This window comes from Dreissena polymorpha, chromosome 9 (genome assembly GCF_020536995.1).
Source record: "Dreissena polymorpha isolate Duluth1 chromosome 9, UMN_Dpol_1.0, whole genome shotgun sequence".
Taxonomy (NCBI): Eukaryota; Metazoa; Mollusca; class Bivalvia; order Myida; family Dreissenidae; genus Dreissena; species Dreissena polymorpha.
The window spans coordinates 19346945-19373280 of NC_068363.1; the positions used below are offsets into that span (position 1 = coordinate 19346945).

Here is a 26336-nt window from a genome sequence, read left to right on the forward strand (position 1 = left end):
AGAAGCTTCTACCCTACCAGATTCAGTTAAAATACCTTTTGTAGCAATATTTTAGTGGTTGAAGATTTTTTTTTTATATATTGACTACTATTTTGGAGGCTCGCTAGTTTTTATTAACTTTTCTTGCAATCTCATTAATATTCATAGATATGCAAATGTACTAATTTGCATGTTTAATTGCAGATCATACTAGGTAATAATCATAATCTTCATTTTAACACAAAACTTTTTTTTTAGAACCAATTTTGAGAATGATACTAGTTAACTAGCTATTTAGTCAAAGCCTGATGGTTGCCATAGAAACAGCTCAATAATAACTTATAGCTGCCCAACTGAGATTGTCATCACACATTTTGTTACTTTATATTGAGTATACAATGTAGTAAGATAGGTGTTGTTTTGCCCCCCTGAGTGGTACACCCCAACCTATCTGGCTGATAGACTAAATGCAGTGTGGTGGGGTAAGGTCAAGCATAGTACAAAACTATAGCTACAAACTTTATAGATCAATTTCACCCTGATACTATGGGAAATCTAAACTTAAGAAATACTTCATTTCGGGCAAGATGGTTCAAGGTCACTGTTGCTTAATATACATTAAAAGTTTGCATTTGATAACTTGAAAAAAAAGGTAGGTTACAGGCTAATATAGTGAGGGATTGTATTCGGGTAGTAGGGATCAAGGTCACAGTTACAAAAAAGTACTAGTGTTACTGTATAATAACTTAAAGGGACCATCAACCACAAATGAAGAAAAAAGAAAAGTTCTAAAATACCCTTTTTTTACATTTATTAGTTTATATTTCAGGCCCTCTTGTTTATGATAATACCGTATATAAATGTATTTGAATACATACATAAACAAAATTTAATTGTGTCAGGATATCACTTCAACAAATTTCTGTAAGCAATGTGTAAGACTTTTGGCAAATAAATGTAATTTTCATTTACATGTATTTATTTTAACAAATTGTGTTTTTTTTGTAAACATTTTCAGCATAACATTCAAATATCTGCAATATTTGATAAAACTGGATAGCAAAAGAGATTTTAAGCTTATCTTAGCACAATGCGCTTATGGTGAGCTTTTGTGATTGCCTTTTGTGCGTCGTTGGTTGTAAATGTTTTCCATGTTAATAATCTAGAGGCTACATTTATAATCCAATCTTCATGAAATATGTTAAAAACAGTTTTCCCAATTATATCTAATTTATATCATAAATGGTTCCAGTGTGTTGAAAATGTGGCCGCCAGGGGATGGGGCATATTTCTTTGTATGGTTGTAGTAATACCTTGTTAACACTTTTGAGGTTTTATTATAATTTATAAACCAATATCTACAAAACCAGGTGATTACATTTGTTCTAATGATATCCTGTGTTTAAAAATGGTTTCAGTTTTTTTAAATAATGGCCCTTCAGATGGGCGGTTTTCTTTATATGTCTTTTGGAAAATCTTGTTTACACTCTTAGAAGTCCAATCCTCATGAGTTTAAAACCATGACTACCAGGATCAGTCTACCTTCTATGGCTATAGTAAAACATTTTGTACACTATACAATTCGCATTTTTTGTTGAATCTTCATGAAACTTAGTCAGAACATTTGTTTTAATAAAATCTGGGCCTGGTTTAAATATAGTTTAGGTCTGTAGAAAATCATGCATGGCCGCCAAAGGGGGGGGGGGGGCAGTTTTCTGTATATGGCTATAGTGAAACCTTGTTAACCCACTAATTTCCACATGTATAGGCCAGCCTTCATGAAACTTGGTTAGAACATTTATCCTAATCAAATCTCAGTTTGAAACTGGGTCATGTGAGCCCCAAAATAGGTCACTAGGTTAAAGAAAAAAACATGTTTATACTCTAGGAGTTACTTTTTTAGTCTCATCTTCATAAACCATGTTAAGAACATTTGTTTTTAGGATATATCAGCCAGATGCAAATAATAAAAATGGGCCTAGAAATTAAATATTTATGTTTCATAATGTATGTAATTATTTTGTTCTCTACCTTGTCAGAAGAGTTTACTTCCTTAACCATTTGCATGCTGGGAAATTTGTCGTCTGCTAAAATGTCGTCTGCTGAATTTCTAAAATTAGCATTTTCTTCGACTTTTTTAAAAGAATACTATCAGAATAGCAAACAGTTTTGATCCTGATGAGACGCCACGTTCTGTGGCGTCTCATCTGGATCCAAACTGTTTGCAAATGCCTTTAAAATTCGGTTCCCGCACTGAAAGGGTTAAGCTTTTCCCACTCAGAAGCAAAGTGAAAATGGCTATGTGCAAGCAGCATAAAACCAGAACAATGTGCGAGTAACAAATGTGTGTGTTGTAGCCAAAGGACAAGTCTGTGTAACAGTCTGTTCAGGTTTTATGCTGTTTGCTGCTAAATAGTATCTAAGGAAAGTGAATGAAGCCTTTAAAACTTGAATCTTAAGAAAGGTCTTTAATTAAATTTAACTTTCAAAGGGACTTCATGTCATCATTCACCAGGACCACAATTGAAATAAGGGAATTCCCATTCCCTTTTTTGTGCTATCCTGGGTATGTGAGTATATGCCCGGGTACACTAAGATTGTAATTGATATTTGATTCACCAAATTTTTATGTCAACACATGATATAAACAGAAGCAATATTTATGTATTTTTTGCTAAAATGATTGCTATCAAATTGCTTTTAAGCTCTAGTCTTTTAGCTGATCTGTGATTTTTTGCATTTGTATTTCATGATAATATGTTGAAATTTTTTAATTATGTTGTGTACCATGCTACATGTATTTTTTATACTGAAATAAATCTATCTATCTGACTTCAAATGAGTCAAAATATGTATCTAAGTGGTAAAGGGTTATGGTCTAATGTGAGCCAATTTGGGCCCATTTGTTCCTATTTCTTGTGTGTTATGTCGGTTTGATAGAGATATATACAATCAGTCGTACACTTTTTCCATGTGCAGGTAACTCCAGTGAAGATTATGGAGCGGTCCTTGTACAGTGGCCGATACTGCTTCATTGAGAATCTACGAAGGAGTGGAACCATGTCCAGCCTTGACTACGTCGTGCTCGATGAGTGGTTTCAGTGGATGGTTACCTCCATGAACGTCAAGGTTGACCTTATAGGTAAGGGAATTCATGATGTAGTAATTATAACTTCTGTCACATTGATATGAATGCTGAATTCTGATAAGATAATTTGTTCACGTGACCGATGAACCCACTTCGTATGCAAATTTAAGCATGAATTTCTGGCCATTAACAAGTTGCCAAAATGTATGAACTGTCTGGAAAAAGACACCTAATTTATGCATAAATGCTGTCGGCGTTTATGCAAATTAGGCTTGATTTTCCTGACTGTTTTTACACTGATGAAAAGCAGAAAAATGCTATTCAATTCTTAATTGTTTTTGGATGTGTAGATTCTAACGAATGTTTAATATAGATCCAGTATAATAGCATGGGGTGTCATCCATATCCGAAAAACATTTATATATATTTTTTCGTCATTCTACTGAACAGGAACAAATTCAAATTAATTGTCTCCATTTTATTACCTATATTTCATCTTGAAGAAACATCTGTAGATTTTGTGCCATAATACAAGTTGTAAATAAGAACCAAAAGAGATTTAGAAATTGTATAATTTGAATCATTTATTTATGTTTTTGTTTTGTATAGGGACGGAGATCTTTGTCCTGTCTTATCAATGATTGTAAGACAAATTGAAGTTACAGCATACACCAATATAATACTAGTGATGAAGATGTTCATGTCTCAAGAATATGTTAAAGATGCAAATACAAATAATGAGAAAAAACAAACAAAACAAACTATTCATAATTGTTGGTCCTTGGCAATAATGCTTGTTTTTTTTTTTTATGTATCACAATTCAGACCAGTTTTACAATATTGTATTTGACAGTATTGAATAGGTCGCAGAACTTATACAGACATGTTAAGGATTAAAAATATTCGTATTTGATACAAATGTTGTACATGTATATGTAAAAATACAGTTTGTTTCTCAAACCATAGTTACCTTAAATAATTGTCCCTGGATTTTTTTTTATTTACCATTAAAATATGAAATAATAAGAAGATTAAACAAAGTCATTAAAATCTACCATGTCAGTTATTTCTATAGCCTTCCCACATTTTTTGTTGTATCACGCATTATTCATTGACATTAATGAACTGCTAAGAAAGATACATATTTGTGAACATTTTATCATCTTTGTCCCTAGGCCTGTGTAGTTAATTACCATTTTATTTGATTGTCTATGTTTTGAGACTTCTTTAAATATTTTCCTTGCTTTTTTTATGCTCCCCCCAAAAAATTAGGGGGGGGGCATATAGTCGCCGCTTCATCTGTCCGTGCGTGTGTCTTTGTTTCCGTGTGTCCGTCCGTCCGTGCACAATTTTTGTCCGAGCTATTTCTCAGCAACTAATGGCTGGAATTCAATGAAACTTTATGAGAAGCTTCACTACCAAGAGGAGATGTGCATATTATCAGTGGGTTCTGGTCGGATGATTTTTTACAGAGTTATGGCCCTTTGAAATTTTCCATTAACTGTACATATAGTGCAATTCTTTTCCGGGCTATTTCTCAGCAACTAATGACCGGAATTCAATGAAACTTTATGGGAAGCTTCACTACCAAGAAGAGATGTGCATATTATCAGCCGGTTCTCGTTTGATGATTTTTCACAGAGTTATGGCCTTTTGAAATTTTTCATTGTACATATAGTGCAATTCTTGTCCGAGCTATTTCTCAGCAACATATTACGGGAATTCATTGAAACTTATGGTAAGCTTCACTACCAACAGGAGATGTGCATATTATCAGCCAGTTATGGTCTGATGATTTTTCAGAGTGTTATAGCCCTTTGAAATTTTCTATAAACTGTACATATAGTGCAATTATTGTCTGGGCTATTTCTCCCCAACTACTGACTGGAATTCAATGAAGCTTTATAGGAAGCTTAACTATCTTGAGGAGATGCGCATGTTATTTGTGGGTTCTGGTTAGATAATTTATTAAGAGAGTTATGGCCCTTTGAAATTTTTTAGTTGCTAAACCATCCATCGTATTATTTTGTCCAATGTTATGCCCCTGAAGACGTTTCCTTTTATTTGAATATATAGTGCAATATTGTGACAAAAAAAACCTTTGGGGAGCATCACCCGTTTCCGACGGTTTCTTGTTTAATATGACTAAAATAATGTAATTTGTTTAGTCTTCTGGTATGTTATGTGGGCAAAATATATTTGCCTTGCTCATATGAGTTGAGTTACATCTTTACTAATTGAACATGATTGTTGAAAGATTGTGCATTTATAAATGTTGTTCTTTTGATTAAAGATATTTCAGTCTTGTCTATTTTACAGTTGAGTCTTGTGCATAAAAGCATTTGATAGAAAAAGCTTTTAAAGCAAGTGATATCAAACCCAGTGTATTAGTTTAGAAATGGCATGTAGGAAGCCCTTAAGGTCTTGAATTTTCCATTTTTTGTAATTTGTAGTGCGTAAGTGCAAAAGCTTTTACGGTGAAAGCTAAATTGAATTAAAATCCCTAATTATAAGGAGTGTCTTGTAGTTGGTTAGATAGTGCGTGTAGCCAAAGGACATGTCTGTGTAATAAATTGATTAGACGAAACTAGAAACTTTAATGCTTAGTTTCTAAATGTGTTTAGCTATTATTATTGTGAACATCACAATGCTTGCTACAACTGCTCAATATTCTTTGAGTATTCCTGGAAGAAATTATAAACTTAATTAGTTTCAAGCCAAATGAACATATAAAAAAATATATGTGTTGTATCAAAAAATTCCAAAATTGATAATATAAATGCCCCTTTCTAAGAAGCAGGGGTATGTTGCTTTGTTACCAGGTCGTTGGGCCAGTGGGTTGAAAAGGAAGTTGCCAATTGATTTTGTGGTTAACATGTAAAAGGTCAAGGCAATAGGGGTTGAGATTTGAAATGTGTTTCCATGTTCTAACTAGAGAATGCTTTGACTCACTGTCATCTAAATTGTTTAAATCAAGTCAAAGGTTAAGGTTTGTAACATGAAGACTTTTCTTTCATAAAACAGTTAGTTTTTTTATGATATATCTTAAACATGATTTAATGTAAAATGCTTTTCTCTTAATTCTGTTGTACACTTTACCCTAATATGATTTGACCTATGATGATAATAGACAATTCCAGATCTCGATTATGCCCCTGAATTCTTGCATGCGCCGCCATTACAGTACTGAATAACAATTCAGGGACCTATATGTAGGTAAAGGTGCCTGAACAATAAAATGAAGTGAAGCAATTATATATAATATATTTGTAGATTTAAATAGGTTCTGTTATCGATTTGATCATCACATTATAGTTCCTATTTTTAAATAAATATTTTTATCAGTTATTTGGTGATGAATTGAAACAAGGTTCATCTGCATTTTTTACGAGTCATAAAACTCGGCATGAATTATGCCGTGATTGTCCGTTTTACATATTATTGGAAGGTGACGCATGGTATCTTATGTTAATAACAGCAGCTACTTGGGACATCTTCTGCCTCTGAGGGAATGCTTTCATGCCTCTATGCAGATGTTTTTTTTTCACGACCATTATCTTGCTTAAATAGACAATCCGTAATTAACGAAGAAAAAGATCACTTATTGTGTTCGAGTTTTAAGTGTTTATTTAAAATCTAAACTTTAAAGTGAAAATTAAATTAAGAAATTAGTACGTTCATGGAATGTATAGAAAATTATTGGAACTTATTTAGTGACTTAATTAAAGGCTCCATATGTGTTATGTTGAACATTTTCATCTTCAATTTATTTTTTATTAAGAACATTAAATTAAGCATGAAATCAATTAAGTAAATATTGAGAATAACACAAAAACAGTTTTTAAGGCTTTATGCTTTTTATTTAACCAGTAAAATGTTATTTAAATAATAAAATAAAAATTAAGTTAAAGGCAAAAGCAGAAATGCACTTTTCAATAAAAAAAAACTCTGCCATGTTCTGACATCTTAACCATTTACACTGCCCGTCTCTAGATTTGCCACCGATTTTCATCGTTTTACATGGAAAAAAGAGTGGCAAACGATGGAGTATTGGAACATCAAATTCGATGAAAATCAGTGGCAAACGGTGAAAAAAAAAAGAGGACAGTGGAAGAATTTACATCATTGATGGCATTTGGTGGCATTTGATGGCAAACGGTGGAGTATTGGAACGAAATGCCATCGTTTGCCATCCAGTGGAAAACGATGTAAAATTTTACATCGTTTGCCACAGACGATGGCAAACGGTGGAGTATTGAAACAAAATGCCATCGTTTGCCATCCAGTGGAAAACGATGTAAAATTTTACATCGTTTGCCACAGACGATGGCAAACGGTGGAGTATTGAAACAAAATGCCATCGTTTGCCATCCAGTGGAAAACGATGAAAAATTTTACATCGTTTGCCACAGACGATGGCAAACGGTGGAGTACATAGACAAAATGCCACCGTTTGCCATCCAGTGGAAAACGGTGTAATATTTTACACCGTTTGCCACCGAAAATGGCAAATTGATGAAAAAGATGTACAATTAGAGAGTAAACAAGGCAAATGTTGACGCCGCACAACGGACCACGGACAAAAGGCGATCACAAAAGCTCACCATGAGCACGTTGTGCTCAGGTGAGCTAAAAAGGATAAATAAAATACAAAGTAGGTAAAGAAATATTGTATATATTTATAATATTTTTTCGTGTATACATGAATGAAAATATAAACAGGATGTGTTTGTGAAACACTGTGTCCCCCATGTATTTGACCGTGAGGGATGACCTTCACCTTTCACCACTCAAAATATGCAGCTCCACGAGATACACATGCATGCCAAATATCAAGTTCCTATCTTCAATATGGCAAAAGTTAAAGTTTGACGCAAACAAACAAACAGACAGGGCAAAAACAATATGTCCCCTGTACAGACTGAGGGACATAAAAAAAACACAGAAATATACATATTAATTATCATTTAAATTGTTTCTTGATGGCTTCAACAAGTGTCTTAACACGATGTTGATAGAGTCTTTTGAGCATGCTGGGAAACCCTCCATGATGCATTCTGAAAAACAAGCAAAAAAAAACACACACTTAAAAAGACATTGTTGGGTTAATTGGTGTTTTCTTATTGTCCCAATATTTTTTAAACCTAGCTAAAGGCAAGTGTTTAAGTCCAGTTTTTTAGTCCATAAAATGTTAATTATTTAAGAACATGTTGCTTTACAATGGGATTTTTGAGCGAATACTGCCCTTATTGGTTGCTTATATTAAATATAGATATTTTAAATGGCATTTGTTTGGGGAAAAAACATCATTAAAATACATAAAATAATCGTAACCTATAAGGTAACAATTTCATTTGCAAATGTGTATGTCACCTTGTAAAAAGGACAGTTTTTGCCTGTCTTCAATTTGTGGTCTTGCATCGCCACTGTTTCCCCTCTGACCACTTAGAGATCTTCCCTGCACCTCCTCCTTGTTGAACAGCATTCGGAACACCTTTGCTGTGGCCTTCTTGTAATTTTTGCACAGCGCAATTTCAGCCACTACTTGACTCTACAACAATAAAAAATGTGAAATGAGACCAGTAAAAACTAAGCACCCATTTTTTTAAATCTGAACTGAATACAAAAGAAAACAATGTAATTATGAGATCTTTTTTTCCCTTTATTATTTAACTGCCTAGCATGTGTATTTTGTAGAACACCAAACACTAGAAAATATTTAAACTAGATATTTGCCAAATTTTACTTAAAATTTACATATAGAAGTGACTTTCCAAGACTATAAAAACACAAATACCTTGGTGTAACCTCGATATGTTCCAATAGAGGAAGCAGCACTAGCTGATGCTGATGCACTAGACATGGGGGTAGTCTGTAGTACATTGATTGTGCTGTTTGGAGATCCAACAGGCTATAATGCAACAAAATCAAATTAGTTAAGATAAAATAAGATATATAACAAGAAAAGACTGCAAGAGAGATTAACAAACCACATAACAAATATACTGTATACAAGAGCATTGTTAAAACGGAACAACTGATGTACATGTCATTAAATAAGTGATTTGATAAAGGCAGTGGTATTAATCAAAGACCCTTAAGACTGTCTCGAGAAAATAACATGGCCTGTATCAAAACACTTCAAAAAGGGAGCTATTGTTGTGACCCACATGTCACCCTCAGCATGGGTAGATCTTTTTGTTAAGGTCTATTTCTCAGAATTGAGCAAAGATTTTCAGGTTAAATTTGGTATGCATGTCAAATATCAAAAGGGGAACAAATTTCACAAGGGCAGGCAGTGCTTTTTTTATTCTATAGCTGTAGCAGAAAACAGGCTACATCCCCTCAGATTTTTTTTATTCATGCCCCTTTCTCCTAAAATGAAACGTACATTTGGACATTTCATTCCCCTTTAAGTAACATTGCGTGCTTATTGTCCCCATTTTTTCACACGCTATTTCCCAGCCCCCACCCCCATATATGAAGGCTCGGGTCCCTTCTCCCGAGCCTTAAAAAACCCTGGTATGTTTCATTTAGTTCTTTAAATAAAATTACCAATATACATAAAAGCAACATTGTTTATTGTTACCTTGCTGCTATCCTGTGTACCAGTATGCCTGGGTGTACTGCAAATGTTTGCCTGCTTCAGGTTCGCCAATTCAGTTTTAACAGACTGAAATAATACCAACATAATAATAACATTTACATAATCAATTTGATGTTTATCCCATGTAATTTTCCATTTTTAACTACATATACTTTAATGAAATTTAAATACATGTAACTATAGCAAACAAAAAACACACAAAAACAAATGGATAAACTTACAGCTAAATCATCCCACATCTGTTTGCACCAATACTCTAGGCTGGTAACCGACGCTCTCAAACTAAACAACTCTTGCTGATGATTACAGCACTGGTATTGGTGTCGTGGGGAAAATCGTCTTGGCGTGACTGGAGGTGATGGTCGTGGAGAGGAAGTGGGCATACTAGTATTTTTTTTTACTGGAGTGTCAGCGAGTACTGCCATGCTTGTACTGAACAAACATCCAGTGTCCTCAAGCCTGAAGTATTTTGCAGAACAATAGACTAATGTCAATTAAAAAGTTCATTTACTTAATTGTTACACAGTAATGGATATTATGACATTTACTGTTAACCAAACAATATTCGAAGAGCATACACATCATTTGGTGAATTAGAACTTTATTTGTGATAATTGATACATGGAAATTGATAAATAAAAAAATCCATTCAGACATTCTGAGTCTAGGTTTGACGATTATGGTTCTGTTTTGGACTCAGAACCAATTTTTATGTCTAGGTATCCTTTCCCATAATGGTAAAAAGTTAAAGTTATATGTTAAACTGATCCTGTTGACATAAATGATCTGTTCATAATTGTTCATATTTTATTTATAGAATAAATTAAAGCAAAACAAAATATTTGGTTTATTGATCAATAACTGAATCATAATGATAGTAATGGGAGCAAAACTACCAAAGTGGAGACTACCAGTCACTACCTGGAGTGAAATAACAGGGCCAGGAAACTACTTGGAAGCAAAATAACCTGATACTGGTTAAAACATATTTTTCTTTTAATTGTAAGCTTTAAATTGTAAATAAAATAATATTTTGTGATAAATCATATATATTTTGCTTTTAAGTGCAATATATTACAATACCTAGGTGGTGATAAATCACATAGCGCTAAGTCTTCCGCCACTTGCTCTAATTTCTTCTGCTGAAAAGTCGCAAAAAAAAATGGGATAAGAATCAATGTTTACTGGAAGGATTTTATAAAAAAAAAATATTACAAACAAAAATGATTCTTTGTGCAATCAGTTTAATGCATATATATGCCATGTCCGTTCACGAAAGGGAGAATTTCAGAAATAAAAAAGCTGCTTACCTTTGTGCTGTTCAGTTGATCATCATCATTGACAATTATCTTCCTTTTCACAGCCTTTGGCTTTATAACTTTCGTCTTCGTTTGTGCCACCTACCAATAACAACACACACATAAAAAGGCATAAACAATGATAATAACACAGCTTATGTGCAAGGTTGTCAAGAATTATGGAAGATATACACATGTACCTGTTTCATAATTGGAAGAAATGTTTACAACTTTGCAACTGACGTGGTTTGTAGTCTAAAAGCGGTGATGAGTGCTAAAAATAGCCGAAAGAAAATTCAATTTTAATTCTATTTTAAACAACTTTTTACCATCAGAAAGTAGCTTATTATATCACTACCAATGTATTGTAAAGAAACTGATTGTTTGTAAACACAATTTACTTGGAAGACACTGTATATTGAGCTCAAAACAAGTTGTACTGTCTATTTGTTTATGGTAATGTCCAATAGAATACATATTGTTTTTTGATAACCTTTATAAAAAAATATTTCAAAATCGGTAATAATTACGGATCGTCAGCTTTTATGAGCCTTTACTTAAGTTAATAAATTACATAAATGATAACAGAGATAACCAGATCAAGGATTAAAGTCGTAATCGTTCTAATACACACTTGTTCACCCATTTTGTCAGGAGTTTTAATTTGTAAATAAATACAAAGTAAATCTGAAAGGTTGAAACGAAACTGTCTGTCCCAAAGTTGCAAAACATCGATTCTCAACCAAAATACAATAAAAATGCAACAATTACTACACGCATACAAATTTCACATGGTGTATATATTACTTTGACAATAATATAAACCAAAACTTCGATATTTGACAACAAATTATATCCGATAATTACCGAATAACAATTTAAACCTTGTGAATTTTTTCTCAACGAAAGAGAGTCGCCATATTGCCTTAGTTATCAACATCAACCTGTTAAACATTCGCCGATTGGTCAATCGTAAAATATCAACCAATTAAACAACGCGTACTGTCAACATTCGGATCTAAAAAAAGACTGATCACGTGACGTGACAGTTGTTGTTTGCCTGCTTTAAAAAATACATTTATCATGATCGACTGAAATTATTAACTCTATGAACAGTATAGGTCCACTTATACATTAAATGCTTTTTGCGAACATGTTATGTATGAAAATCACTCGCAGCACACGTTTCACTGAGCAACTTACATTTGAATCTGGATCAGCATGCTCAACTGACTCATTGCTCCTGTCGCCACCATCAATTTTGTGTTGTTGTTTAGCCTGAGGAATGCTTAATTCATCAAGAAGTCTTGTGAATATGTTTGTCTCCTTTAGAAGCATCTCAAATTCTTTCTTCTCACTTGCGTCTAAACGAAATAGGTGTGAACTAGAACTCTACATGTATTTTGCGTTTAAAATACAAATTATATTCAAGCCTTATTTAAAAGCGCATTGCCATAATGCTCTGATGCCATCCTGCTAAGGGTGTGCACAAGTAAAACAATTGAATTTTATCTTAAGTAAAACGGAAAAAAGGCGTTAACAAACTAAACATATTTAAATTCTTACCTCCAATTTTAGCAATCACGGCATCATGTTTCCCAAAGCCTGGACATTTCACTGTCACGTTTTGTCCAATAGCATATGACGAATAATCGCTTCTGGGAAATACAATATTACTCAACTTCAAAACACTTCCACTAATAGGAACATCGTTGATCCAAATAAAAAGTCCAACTTGATCAGCCATTGCAGATTAGATTCCAAACACCCTTATAAAAACACCTGTGTACACTATGCTAAAATTGCGGCGAAGTTATGGAAAACGGGCGGGCTTATCAGTTGGCGAAAGGCTGCTCCTATTCAAACCATGTCACGTGATTTGGCAGCTTTCCAATGCAGCTGACCACTTGTGTTTAACAAGATAGGGACAGGATTGGGATGGGCAGTTAATTTACTAACTGAAGATTGAGTTTGTTTGCACAGTTAATTAGCGGGATATCGGTCTTCCGTCGACAGAACTTAGTAATGTAATTTAATTATTAATATAAAGTACTGACATTAATAATACCATCGCTGACTTTAAGAAGCATGTGTGTATCTACTTAACTGCACCTAGATCGGGATGTAAAATGGCAAGTGGTTCTGGAAACAATGCAGAGCAAACTCACAAGTAAGCAGCAAACGTACTTATAATAAAGTAAAATACAATGTGCTAAGAGGTTGTGATTTTTAACTTATATTAAATTTATTTCTCTGTTAGGTTAAACAAAATGCAGTTAAATATGACTCGTACATTCGTCTCTTATGTTATGGGGAAAAAGGCGAAATGGAATCGTCATTTTGATGCACAGTTATAAAACCATCACCAATTTGAAACGATGAACGATCGACTGTAAATAGAACAGATATCCTGCGTCATTATCATATTTGTTAATATTTTTAATTAGTTATTTATTATGGCCAATACACGTCATAAATAAACATGATCGTTTTAGTTTCGACGAAGATACAATACACAACTGTCAGCTATCAGAAAAACAATGGGCGTGTCCAATCGAAGAGTGCGCGAAGATTCTAAGCCGAAAGCAAACTCTTGTTACACACCTGGCTTCAATACACAACGTTTCCCTAGGTGAGTGAATGTTAGATACTGGTTTATCCCATTATCAGACATGCATTAACTGTATAACACCCCATGAAATAGATCGACTAGCCTCTATCCCACCTTGTTGAATAAACCTGTCGCGTGCTATTTTTAGATTATTATTGGCTTTTTCCAAAAATTGGAGAATCTGCGTTTGTCAACTGCGGACGAACAAAATCGTCTAAAAAATGCGATATTTGAACATTATTTGTGTACAAATTTAAGAAATAAAATGATAAATGGAATATTATGTCAGTTTTGAATACAGATAAAGTTGATCATGCTCGGCGCGAACCATGGTTCTATTAAGCATCGAATGATAAACTTGGTCTTTATCCGACACTCACATAATATTCTCTATTTCTACGGTACCGAAAAGACCTTATACAATTAATAACACTCGCTATGAAGACGGCCTTTTGTTCCTGGGAGTTTTTTTTTAAAATATTATCTGTGGCTAAATACCCACTCGTTTCAACTTTGTTTACTTGTTTATTTATAATTATATGCAACATACTCATACTAGTGCGATGTGATTGTGAATTTGTGATTTTTAACTCGCATATCATTAGACGGCGCACACCTCTGATACGTGAACGTGTCAAATGAAAACAATAAACAAATTCCGCACACTGTTCATAATCATATCGTGAGCTTTTCACGCACAAACAATAAAAATAAGTACTGTTCAATCCAACTTTGAACTGTATGGTGTTAATGTAAACTACCTGCGAAATTCTGACATAATGTTCTTATTTTTTGATTAAGAACGATTTTGCCAAAATGAGGCGTCTTCTAAATTTCTCCAAGGCGAAAAATTTCATTTTTATCTAAACTGCTGATTTTCTTGCATTCTGGCATTATAAATTCTCTTAATACTCGCTGATTAACATGCAGATCAAATGGTTGTCGGTTTAGTTTCTTGAAGTATCATTACTTTAACACGGTGTTCTTTTCATTTTTGTTGTTGTTGATTTTGTTTCTTTGCTGATCAACAAGATAATACAATTTTATTTAAAAATTAGCATTGAGTGTTGCATTTAATTACATTTCAGTAAATTTACAGAAACGACAATACAAGCAGTATGAAAAAGATGATGAACTAAGCATGCCCAGAACAACTGCCTGGCGTTTAAAAAAGTAAGCACCAATGTTGTTGCCAATGTAAGCAGGGTTTGCTTGTATTAAATTTATCATTATGCCATTTTATATTGAAATACATTAATGATAATAATTACCAAACACTTAACTCCTTTATAAAATTTTAATTGTGTTGGTTGTATACATTAAAATATGTGGCTTGTTTCGATTCGTGCATGGTAAAGCGATGCTCAATTATGAAAAATACAAATACTGTCAAACTCTACGCAGCTGTTATCCGATTTTGGAAGTCTGGAAGGATTTTTTATTTTTAACTGTTTCTTATCTATTGTAATTTAATGAACAAATATACATGAATGGACGTTTTTTATATGATTTGTACAATAATACTTAAAAATAACAATTAAAATTTTAAATATAATGTTTGAATCAATCATCGGCACACATTGGTGATGATGGTAGGGATTTGATATCCAGCTATGCTCGGAATCAGTCAAATCTCTGCGCGGCAGTTGGAATACTGTATACGGGCGTTGACAGAGCAACAAACGCTGTAGCAAAGGCATTTATATTTGACCGATTATACGATATGGTGATTGCTTATTTTCTGACTGACTACTTTTTAGACCAGCGTAGCATTAGACTTGCGTAATGTGATGCGACTATTTAAATTTGTTGTAACGTTTCAGAAGAAGACATGACGACGAAACCGCTAGTCTGGTGCAAGACGAATCCAGTGACTATGAGACAAATGTAGAATCCAACCCAAACATTGATAGGGAATCAATAAAAGACAACATGTCTGAAGCTGGAAATTCACAAGATTATGATTCAACATCTACTTGCTCAAGTTTCGAATCGGATATGGATATTGAATCAGGCACAGACGATGAAGATGTTTTGCCAAAAAATGCATTTACCACTACAATGTGTGATGCACCGCTTTATGTTGTTCAATGCCCCGACTGCACACAGAGTCAGTACAGTTCTAAAATAACTAAACTAGAACATGAGTTGGTAGTACTAGCATTTGCTAGTCGCCACAATTTATCAGACACAGCTTTACAAGATTTGCTATCTCTTTTGAAGCTCTATGTACCAGATAGTAGCCTTATCGATTGCAACATTTCTTTGCTTAAACAGAGATGTGGCTTTAACAAAGATTTCTTGAAATCATTTACATTCTGTAATGTATGTAAGAATACACTAGTCAAAGGCAGCGAAACATGCACAACACCTGCTTGCCCTGGAAAAACACCTACGGTGAAGAACAACAGCTTTTTCATGACTGGAGACTTAGAACTTCAGTTACAGGACATCCTTACCAAACCGGGAGTGTGGGACTCAATACAAGAAACATACTATCGTGAGGGTACGCCAAATATTACTGATGTGACTGACGGAGATAACTACAAACTGCTAAAACAATCTGGCAATTTTCTTAGTAATAATAATAATATAACCTTTACACTTTTTACTGATGGTGTACCACTCTTTAAAAGTTCTGGGGTGTCAATGTGGCCAGTGTACCTATTAATAAATGAAATACCTAGACACAAACGTTTTAGAAAAAAAAATATGATTCTTTGGGGTGTGTGGCAAGGCATTGGCAAGCCTTCAATGACAATTTATCTGAAAGAATTCGTGAAAGATTTGGAACATTTACAGACAGAAGGATTTACATTTACAATAGATAAGAAAGAAATTAAAAGCAGAGCAAAGCTTATAATTGCAACAATGGATCTTCAGGCCCGATCATCAGTTCTCAAAATGACCCAATTTAACGGGGAGTTTCCGTGTGTGTTTTGTTATGACAAAGGTGTTCAAGTTAAGAGTGGTAAAGGACATTGCAAGATTTTCCCATACACAGAATCAAGGAATCTACGAACAAGTACTGGTATACGTGAAGATAGTAAACAGGCTCAAGAAAGTTGCACGACTGTCAATGGTTTTCAGGGACAAAGTGTGTTGCTGTTTTTGGATGGCTTTGAACTAAATATGAATATCGTTGTGGACTACATGCATGGCGTTCTCCTTGGCATAACTAAAAAGCTGCTGACATTTTGGTTTGATAACAAATATTCAGGTCATCTCTTTTATATTGGGCATTCAGTTCAAAAAGTTGACAAACGGCTTATGCAGCTAACACCACCACAAACAGTTCACAGACTTCCAAGAAGAATAAGTTCAACTTTAAAGCACTGGAAAGCTTCTGAACTAAGAGTTTGGCTTCTTTTTTACAGCATACCATGCCTTAAAGGAATTTTACCAGACATTTACCTTAAACATTTAAGTTTGTTAGTGGAAGGCATATATATCCTTCTCACTGAAGGAATGACATCAGCAGACATTGAAAGGGCAGAAATGTTGTTGGGGACATTTGTAAAAACTGCAGACTCTTTATATTTAAACAATATTATGGGTCTAAACATGCACAATCTGTTGCACATTAGTAAATGTGTTGCTAATTGGGGACCAATGTGGGCTTGGTCATGTTTTAGTTTTGAATCGTTCAATGGACAAATAAAAAAAACAATACATGGAACTGGAAATGTTTGCTTTCAGATATTTTGGATACTAATGGCTGAAAAACATATTGAAAATGTTGCACCAGCAATTCATAATCACCAAGTGCAAGAATTCATTAAATTTCAATTTAAAGAGAACACAAAAGACACATATCAACCATGTATAGTGAAAAGACAATACAAGCTTGAAGGGCATTTATTTGAAAACTTGAAAATACAAATCAATAAAATGGCAATGGGCATTGAATTGACACACTACAAACTTGTGAAGAAAATAGTTGTAAATGGTGTTAAAGTGTCAAGCAAAAGTTGTACCAAAGTAAAGAAGAGAAATTCGCATACTGTCATAGTCAGTGAAACCAGTGTCAACAAACGGTTTCTGGAGGTTGATTTCTTTCTTCAAAACACTGAAACGTCTACTGTTCTAGCAGTAGGGAGACAACTCAAAGTGAAAGAAAAGCTTCTTCAAGACAACGTGCCACATCTGCAGATTGTTGAATACTCTAGGTAAGGAACACTTATTGAAACAAAATATGATAGTGCTTGATTAGTTACTACTTGAGTTAAACAATTTCCCAATTACAAATTGCCAAAATGTTTCATTTCAAGGTACTATAGCAGTTAGAATCCCCAAAAGCGGAAATTTTATGAAAAAAGAAGTATAAAATAATATTCTGTCTATAAATGTCTTCAAAATGATATATAAATCATAACTGGAAAATGTATTTTGTAATTTTGTTTCAGTGCTGAACAAACAGTGGAAAAGGCAATTTACATTCAACAAGTACTGATGAGCTTTGAAGTAGAAGGCAGTAAAATAATTGCAGAATTTCCAAACTCTGTGGAAGGGGATTAGTTGTATCTGGTCTCTGTTGAGAGTTGTAATAATTATAATTCTTATTTAACTGAGCTTTGTGTGGTGAATGTATACCTCTATAGAAAGACATGTTGTGGGAGCTGATTATGTTATACCATTACCTATTTTACTATCTTTTCATTTAATCAATTATGTACCGGTATATAATTTATGTATTATGTATGTTTTACATCTAGAAATACAAAAATGTCCATTTCTATTTGTCAATTTCACATATTCAATGTCATTTTATTAGATGAACATTCAATTTGAATAAAGAACTGTTTTTCACTTTCTGTTCTGAGAGAGCATTTTGTTTGAAAATGTTCTAAGTTTTTTTTCCACCGTTTGCCACTCAGGTTTTCTTGCAAAATTTTCTAAGAGCCATTTTCTCCTATTCAAAATGTACATTTTCCACTTCAAAAATAGACTAAGTCCAATTTTTCACCGTTTGCCATCAAATTTCCACCGTTTTACATCGAATGCCACTGTTGATTTCCATCGATTAGTGGAAAACGATGGCATTTCACCATTTTCCATCGTTTTCCATCGAATTTTCACCGTTTGCCACACTTTTACATGGCAAACGATGGCATTTGGTGGAAATCTGTGGCAAATCTAGAGACGGGCAAGGAATCTCTCCTGTACATTTACTAGTTCATTTAAAATCAAAACATGCACAAAATTAATTTCTGGCTAGAGAATTTTGTTTTAGCTTGAAAGTGATTTTTATGCCCCCCTTCGAAGAAGTGGGGGTATATATTGCTTTGCTCATGTCGGTCGGTCGGTCGGTAGGTCGGTCGGTCCGTCCACCAGGTGGTTTCCGGATGATAACTCAAGAACACTTGGGGCTAGGATCGTCAAACTTCATAGGTACATTGATCATGACTCGCAGATGACCCCTATTGATTTTGAGGTCACTAGGTCAAAGGTCAAGGTCACAGGTGAAGGTCACAGTTACTGGAAATAGGCATTTTAAGGATTTAGCATGGTTCAAACAAGGGAAACAACTACCGTTTATGCATGTCCTTTTTATTACGGCATTTGCCTCCCTTTAATTCATTTAAAATCTCATTTTACAGCAGAGATATCAAATCTGACCTGTAAATGAGCCCCATATTTACTGCCAGTGCTAGGTTACCTTTTCCCATTTGATCATTCTTAAGTATTGGTATTGTAATGCTGCTGCTACTGCTACTGCTACTACTACTACTACTACTACTTCTACTACTACTACTACTACTACTACTACTACTACATATACTAGTACTAGTACCACTACTAGTACTACTTCTACTACTACCACCACCGCCGCCACCACCACCACCACCACCCACCACCACCACCACCACCACCACCACCACCACCACCACCACCCACCACCCACCACCACCCACCACCACCACAGTACCAAAAAACGTATTCACACAATGGCTGCTACTACAACTTATAGCCATGATATAGGGGGGCATGCATGTTTTACAAACAGCCCTTGTTAAATAAAGATATTATTTTTAAAAAATGTTCGAGTAAACCAGATACTTTTTAATAAAAAATGTTTGTTTCTACCTGAAATCTTACTGAGTTTTGTTTGTAAATATTTTCGATCCAATTTTACTTAAAATCATGAACTTTATTTCAGCTATAGATTTTTGCATTACCTTTACAAATGATACTTAAATAAGAAATATTAATAATGAAATGATAAATAAAAAAAACACACAAAGATTTGTACTATTCAATATAAAAAGTCTTGAATCTTATAAATTTTCTGAATGAGTATCTCCGGAACTAGACGTTTTTATAAAGAAATAATAACATTTAAACAAAACAGATATCTGATTTTTAGTAATTGTGTAGCTCAGCCATAAATCTTCCAAAGTTTTGCTAAATAATATCTTCGGAATTATTAACAATAAAAAGCATTAAGTTTACTTCACACTTTAGATGCTGATATCACTTTTAACTTAGTTTTAAGTATATTCAATCAATTACATTCAATAAAGAAAAAATTGTGTTTGAAGCAAAGGCACAATTAACTGAAAGGAGTGCACTTTAACACCCCCCCAGCGCTTTCGGTTTAAAACATTACGTGTTGTTACTGAATATAATGTTGCAGAGACACATATGTAAGAAATCTAGAATGTAATATTTTAAGTTAACTTTTGATTTCTAATGGTGTGAAACATAATTACGTAATGTTTCCAATCTTTGTTTATTGCGAGATCTTTGAACGCTGTAGTCTACCAATTTCTGCAGTACAGTAATGGTAGCGGGTCTCGTGATAGCCAATATGGCGGCGGTCAATTTATCGATTCTGGGATTGTCTATACCTAAGATAATTTACTTACAATGATTTAAGCTAAGATTTGTTCTTAGATTCTTTGATTTAAGCATGCTTTAAATTAAGATGCAATGACCTAAGATGTGTTTACCTAAGATGCTTTACCTAAGATGCTTTACCTAAAATGTTTTAACTTAAGATGCTTTGACTTAAAGCCACACAACTTATTTGGCTTGGTAAATTTATGTATAAATAAGAAACATATTTTATCTATGCCAATTAGAATATATATGGTTCATGGTTACAAGGTAGAAATCAGTCTTTTTTGCGCTTTTGAACTTCGAAATTGATGCATTTGTTAAGAAATACTACTTTGCGTTTTAAAAGCGATACCGTTTGAAAATTAATAAATTACTTGCCAACTAGGCTATAGATTTATTGACAATTTTGCACACGTTCAAATTTCATCTATATTGTATTGATTTATATGTATTTCATTTCAAGGCGTGTGGCTTTAAGAACTTCCAAAGTATGTTACTGTTTATTATCCAGGAAAGATAGAACACTGTCAATACAAGTCATGAGTTTAATAGTCATGAGTTTAATAGTCATACATGTAGGCAGGTAATAATTATATTTAACAGTTGCCTGATTGTATTGGCAAGTTGTATGCATATTTTGGGGCAAAATGTATTTCAGAAATCTTTTGTTGTCCTTTACCATGCATTTCCACAATTATTAATCATAAGTGAAGTTAACATATGCTATTCTTTAAGAATTTTGTCTAACAAAATTGTTACTAAATTTAATATATATTTTTTGTTAACATTTTCATCCTTGAAATAACAATCAAATACCTTGTATTCTAATATAACAGACTACTGGATTATTTGTGAAAGACAGATTGATGTCAAGAAATTTAGCTTTCTTCTGATATTAATTGTCTTGATTTGAGCATTGAAATCTTCATATAATTGTAATTGCAGGAAAACTTTTCTGGAAATTGGAATATCTGGAAAATCAAAGAGCATGGAAAGTTATTATCATTCCATCCTCTGAAATACAATGAACAGATTTCTCTCGGGGGATTGTGACATTCTACAGATGCTGGTTTCATCTTAACTTTCTCATCACTATCAGTTTTTTTGTGTGTGTGTTAAACATTGTTGTTTATTACATTATCATTTAATATACCATGGAATCCCTCTAAACCTGATCCTCTCTATACCGGAATCCTCTCTAAACTGGGCAATTTGTTCGGTCCCATTTTTTCCTATAAAACCATGCGTATAATATATAATATCGAAACCGCAATCCCCTCAATTCCGAATACCGGTCATTCTTTGGATCAAAATTAGGTCATTCCATACGTAATTATACCTCTCTAAACTGCTCAGAGCCGGTTTATTGCACCACAGACCTAGTGTCAAAAAAAGTTGTGAATAGCGGATTAAAGACGCGTGAAATTAATAAAGGTGGTCGAAAAATTTGCACACTGTTAAAATCGCAAAACAATTTAAAGATACTTGTCCTGTGATGTATATATCGATCAATAGAGGTGTGAATACTGATTATAATTACTGATAACAAACATAGAGTTCTTAAGTGTGTTTTGTTTTTGATGTAGGAAGCCGTGCTTAATTTTAATAATCTGAATGCTATTTAATTTTGTGTTGTTTATTACAATTGCTTATTTAGTGTCATATAAAATGGTGATTTGCAGAGTTCTTGAAGCAGTTGCATTTAGATATTCATTTAGATTTTCAAGTTGGTAATTAAGATAACTAAGAATAAAAATGTCCGAACCTCCTTCTAAGCGAAGGCGCGTGATATTGTCTATAGAAGACAAAATCACATGGATAAAAGAGTCAGAGATGTTCCCTAAACCTACATTCAAGATGCTGTCAGAGAAATATGGGGTAGGAAAATTGACGATCGGGGATATCGTGTGAAAAAAGGCTGCGTACATGTCTTATTGAGAAAACAACTTGTTACCCAACTAAAGTTGGTTCAACAATGAAAATAAAATTTGAAAACGTCAACAAACTTGTATGGGACTGGTTCTGTATTGTTAGGGCTAAGTCATTGCCGATCTCTGGTCCGATCATACAACATATGAACTATTAAAATTTGCTGAAAGTGTTTTTCATAGTCAATGTCCCCTCAAAACCGGAATCCTCTCAAAACCGGAATTTCCTCTCAGTCCCGGGTTTGTCCGCTTTAGAGGGGTTCCACTGTACATATGTTTATATACTGTAAAGTCATGGGACTTAATTTTTGTTGTTTTCATGGGTTGACAAATCCAAGAATTTAGCAGGAACAAATGGGAAAATGAGCAATGCAATTTCCAAATTTGAGCCATGCTCTGTGAAAAAGCATGTGCGTACAAATTTGTCCCAGATTAGCCTGTGCAGTTTGCACAGGCTAATAAGGAACAACACTTCCGCTCTTATGATATGTTTAGATTCAAGAAAGTCTTCTTAGTAAAAATCAAGTTTAGACGGAAAGTGTCGTTCCTGATTAGCCTGTGCAGACTGCACAGGCTAATCTGGGACAACACATGAGGCACATGCATTAAGCCCAATTATTTTTTTCAAAGTCTGAATTCCACAGATTTACATTTTTCACCAAAAATCTTTTTTGGGAGAAAGAGACTGAGTTTCACACTGACAAATATAAAAGATTTTACAGTATGTTGTATATTTTGGAATCAATCATTATGAATAACAAATAATAACAACACACTTCATATTGCCACCCTCTAAGCAAAAGCAGACTAGCATATTTTCATTTTTCAAGTTACAGATCTCTAAAAGTTTTGGTGAATAATCACTATAATCACTTTCTTGATGAGTCAGTAAACTGGATTCTTTTGAGCCTTTGCACTCAATATGTTGCAGTGTACTTGCGTACACAACCCGAGGTGCTACAGAAGAGAATACTGGAACGTTGTCGGCCTGAAGAGCAGACTATTCCATTGGTAGGTGACAGAAACTTCCTGGTAGAAACATTGTTCAGTGCCAAATAAGTTCTATTTTTACCATGTTCAAAATGAATTCTCACTATATTGTCATAATTATTCTTCCTGTGAAGTTCAAACATGATATGATATCTAGATAGGCAGTTCAAATTATGATTTATATACACATGTAATATTTAAAACAAGACGGGAACAAATTAGGACTGAACAAATAGACCAGTGTAGGGATACAAACAAATCAAAGTTCTGCCAAATAGTGGTGTGCAAACTTGTTATATGATTGATATTCATCAATACCTACATAAGAATGTCTTTACATTCAATATTTCGTTTTGAGAATTATGATTTATCCCATCATCAGACGTGCATTGTCGAAATAAACCACTGTGGAATAAATTTTCCTTTATTTCAGCAGTGCTGAAATATAGCTGTCACGCGCGGCGAAGAATGTTCATATTACTCGGAATCAACTATAAAGTAATCATTTTTAGTAAAATTGAATCAGATTCAACAAAACAAACAATTTGATACCAAGATGTAATATAGTTTTATCACATAATGCAACTCAAAAAGCAAATAAACATTATTTACAAATATTAAGTGCGCGTACTCGTGACGTCATTATTAACACGTCATACGACACAATGCATGTAGTTTCACGCTAAAGATGCAGTTGTTTAGTGTCTCTTTTTTTCATTATTTCTTAAAAATCGGGGACGTAGAGGTATGATAAACGAAAAAACAGGTTGGTTACTGATCTTTTTGTAATGTATTAGGCTCGACACGATTAAAATAATGAAACAATGTTTGCTTAAAATATCTTTGGAATTTTCCGTCTAGTTCGATTTTCCTATTCTATGTTTAAAGAAATAATTTACGACTAAGAAAATTGATGTGATAAATCGAATACTAGGTCGGTGCCGAATAAAGCAAAGTTTATATTGCTCGGCACGAAAATCTGAACCACTCGCCAAGCTCGTGGTTCAGATTTTCTAAGCCTCGCAAAATAAACTTTGCTTTATTCGGCACCGACCTAGTATTCTCTATATGCTCCATTAGTGAAGACATTGCTACATGGCTTGGCCTTGAACTTCAACATGTGTCTGTGCAAGTATTATTGTACGTTTCAGCCACAACCTTGGAAAACGGGGCTTATTACATGTGTGTAGAGTGTTGTCCCAGATTAGCCTGTGCTGCCCACACAGGCTTATCAGGGATGTCACTTTCAGCTTTAATGTTATTTTTCTTTCAGAAATAAACCTTCTTTGCAAACATCCAGTACAGATGTAAAATGTCGTCCTGGATTGGCCTGTGTGGACTGCACAGACTAATCAGGGACAATGCTTTACAACAATGCATTAACCCTTTCAGTGCGGGAACCGAATTTTGAAGGCCTTTGCAAACAGTTTGGATCCAGATGAGACGCCACAGAACGTGGCGTCTCATCAGGATCCAAACTGTTTGCTATTCTGATAGTATTTTTTGAAAAAAAAATCGAAGAAAATGCTAATTTTAGAAATTCAGCAGACGACATTTTAGCAGACGACAAATTTCCCAGCATGCAAAGGGTTAAGCCCCAGAGCCAGGTTCATTTCCAGGGATCAGCTCATTCAATTATCAAAATACCGGATTAAAATGTTTTTTTGTACAAAATATAAATATATGTGGCTGGCAATTTTGGTATGTACAAGCCAACATACCAAAATTGTAAGCTTTTTCATTTGCTGACAACAATCTTATGACCACTAGCAATTTCACTTACAACAGGTGTGAAGTGGCTAGTCATTTGGCAAATGTGTTTGATGATTAATAACAGAAGGTGTCGGAAGTCAAAATTCAATTAACATTGTTGTCTAGTGTCTTATGATTAATTGTCAAGTTGGGTTGTTTTGTTGATAGTTTAGGGAAGTGGATATGAGCATAAATGAAAAGTGTTTGCATACATTGCATTTCATGTCTTATGGAAGACAACTTGTTGTCCTCTACCGGTTTGCACTCTGTGTGTCGGTGAGACTGTGTGTCTGTAAGTCAGTCTGTCACACTTTTCTGGATCCTGCAATAACTTTAAAATTTCTTCATATTTTTTAATGAAACTTGAAACATGGACAGATGGCAATATGAACATCATGCACATCATTTCATTTGGTTCTTATGTCAAGAATTCTGGTTGCTATGGCAACAAATAAAAAAAAATGAAATTAAAACAAATTATGAAAATGGTGGAGTTTCACCGGTAGGGGACCATATTGCTTGGTAATCTCTTGTTTCAAATTGCTTCACTTTTAAGGTGTGAGATTTATTTTGTATTTGTATCTGCCCAATTATGAATCCCATTTTTTTTTAAAGTAATTTTCTTCTTCAAACAAGTCTTATTATTATAGAAACCTGTTCATAGAGTAAGGTATTTTTGTTAAAATGTCAATATAAAATGCATTTACTAAACAAAGTATAATATTTGGAAAAATACATTATAACTATAAAGCAAAAACAAATGTTTTTTTTAAATTGTTTGCCATGATCAGGATCCCAACCATGGTTTTGTTAGGAGTAAAATAATTTATTACAAACATTTTATTATTTTCATGACTTTGATTGAAGATTATCCTGAAATGAAACAAGATTTTTAACATGTTTCTTTTTTTCTTTGTCAAACGTGTGTTTGCTTAACTGAATATTTATGCATTTTTTTTTATTCTATGACAATTTTTGGAATATTTTTCCAATCTGCCAACATGTCTCTGTAAAATGCATGTGTTTATTGATACTTATATTGAAAAATATTGAATGTTTAAATTAAAAACATTTTTATATAGTTTTGTATTTTAATATTAACAAGTTTGGTACCATTGTCCTGGACACATGCATCAAACAGGGCTTAAGCTTAAGACTGAGAATTAAGACAATTCTTTAAATGGCAATATTCAAGACTGTCTTTAATGTTGAGTCTAACTTGGCATTCACCACCTCTCAT

The 26336-nt window shown here is 33.8% G+C and overlaps 2 protein-coding genes across 5 annotated transcripts in view; one reads left to right on the plus strand and one right to left on the minus strand.

Annotated features, from left to right (window-relative positions):
• The window catches only part of LOC127846510 (thymidine kinase 2, mitochondrial-like), a 50605-nt gene that overhangs the window by 19777 nt on the left and 4492 nt on the right, over positions 1-26336 (plus strand). Inside the window, exons 6-7 of the mRNA XM_052377805.1 lie at positions 2959-3121; positions 23286-23365. Coding sequence (XP_052233765.1) covers positions 2959-3121; positions 23286-23365 — 243 coding nt within the window. The remainder of the gene's footprint in view (positions 1-2958; positions 3122-23285; positions 23366-26336) is intronic.
• On the minus strand, positions 7727-11925 carry LOC127846511 (uncharacterized). Of its 4 annotated transcripts, none has more exons than XM_052377807.1 (8): positions 11857-11925; positions 10985-11074; positions 10758-10816; positions 9896-10133; positions 9657-9740; positions 8865-8978; positions 8441-8618; positions 7727-8124 (listed from the first exon to the last, which is right to left on the minus strand). In XM_052377807.1, exons 4-8 carry the CDS (start codon positions 10097-10099, stop codon positions 8024-8026), a joined length of 681 nt encoding a protein of 226 aa, XP_052233767.1. In that variant the 5' UTR covers positions 10100-10133; positions 10758-10816; positions 10985-11074; positions 11857-11925; the 3' UTR covers positions 7727-8023. The 4 variants fall into 4 exon arrangements, with proteins under 4 accessions (XP_052233767.1, XP_052233766.1, XP_052233769.1 ...); XM_052377806.1 differs by having other exon boundaries at positions 11840-11911; XM_052377809.1 differs by lacking the exon at positions 10758-10816.

What these genes read in the sequence shown, in the direction of transcription:
- LOC127846511 (XM_052377809.1), bottom strand. Translation starts at nt 10,099, where the DNA reads ATGGCAGTACTCGCTGACACTCCAGTAAAAAAAAATACTAGTATGCCC. An exon ending in AGATGTGGGATGATTTAGCT is followed by an intron (nt 9,741 to 9,895) that starts GTAAGTTTATCC and finishes GTATTATTTCAG; the next exon opens with TCTGTTAAAACTGAATTGGC. An exon ending in GTACACAGGATAGCAGCAAG is followed by an intron (nt 8,979 to 9,656) that starts GTAACAATAAAC and finishes GTTGCATTATAG; the next exon opens with CCTGTTGGATCTCCAAACAG.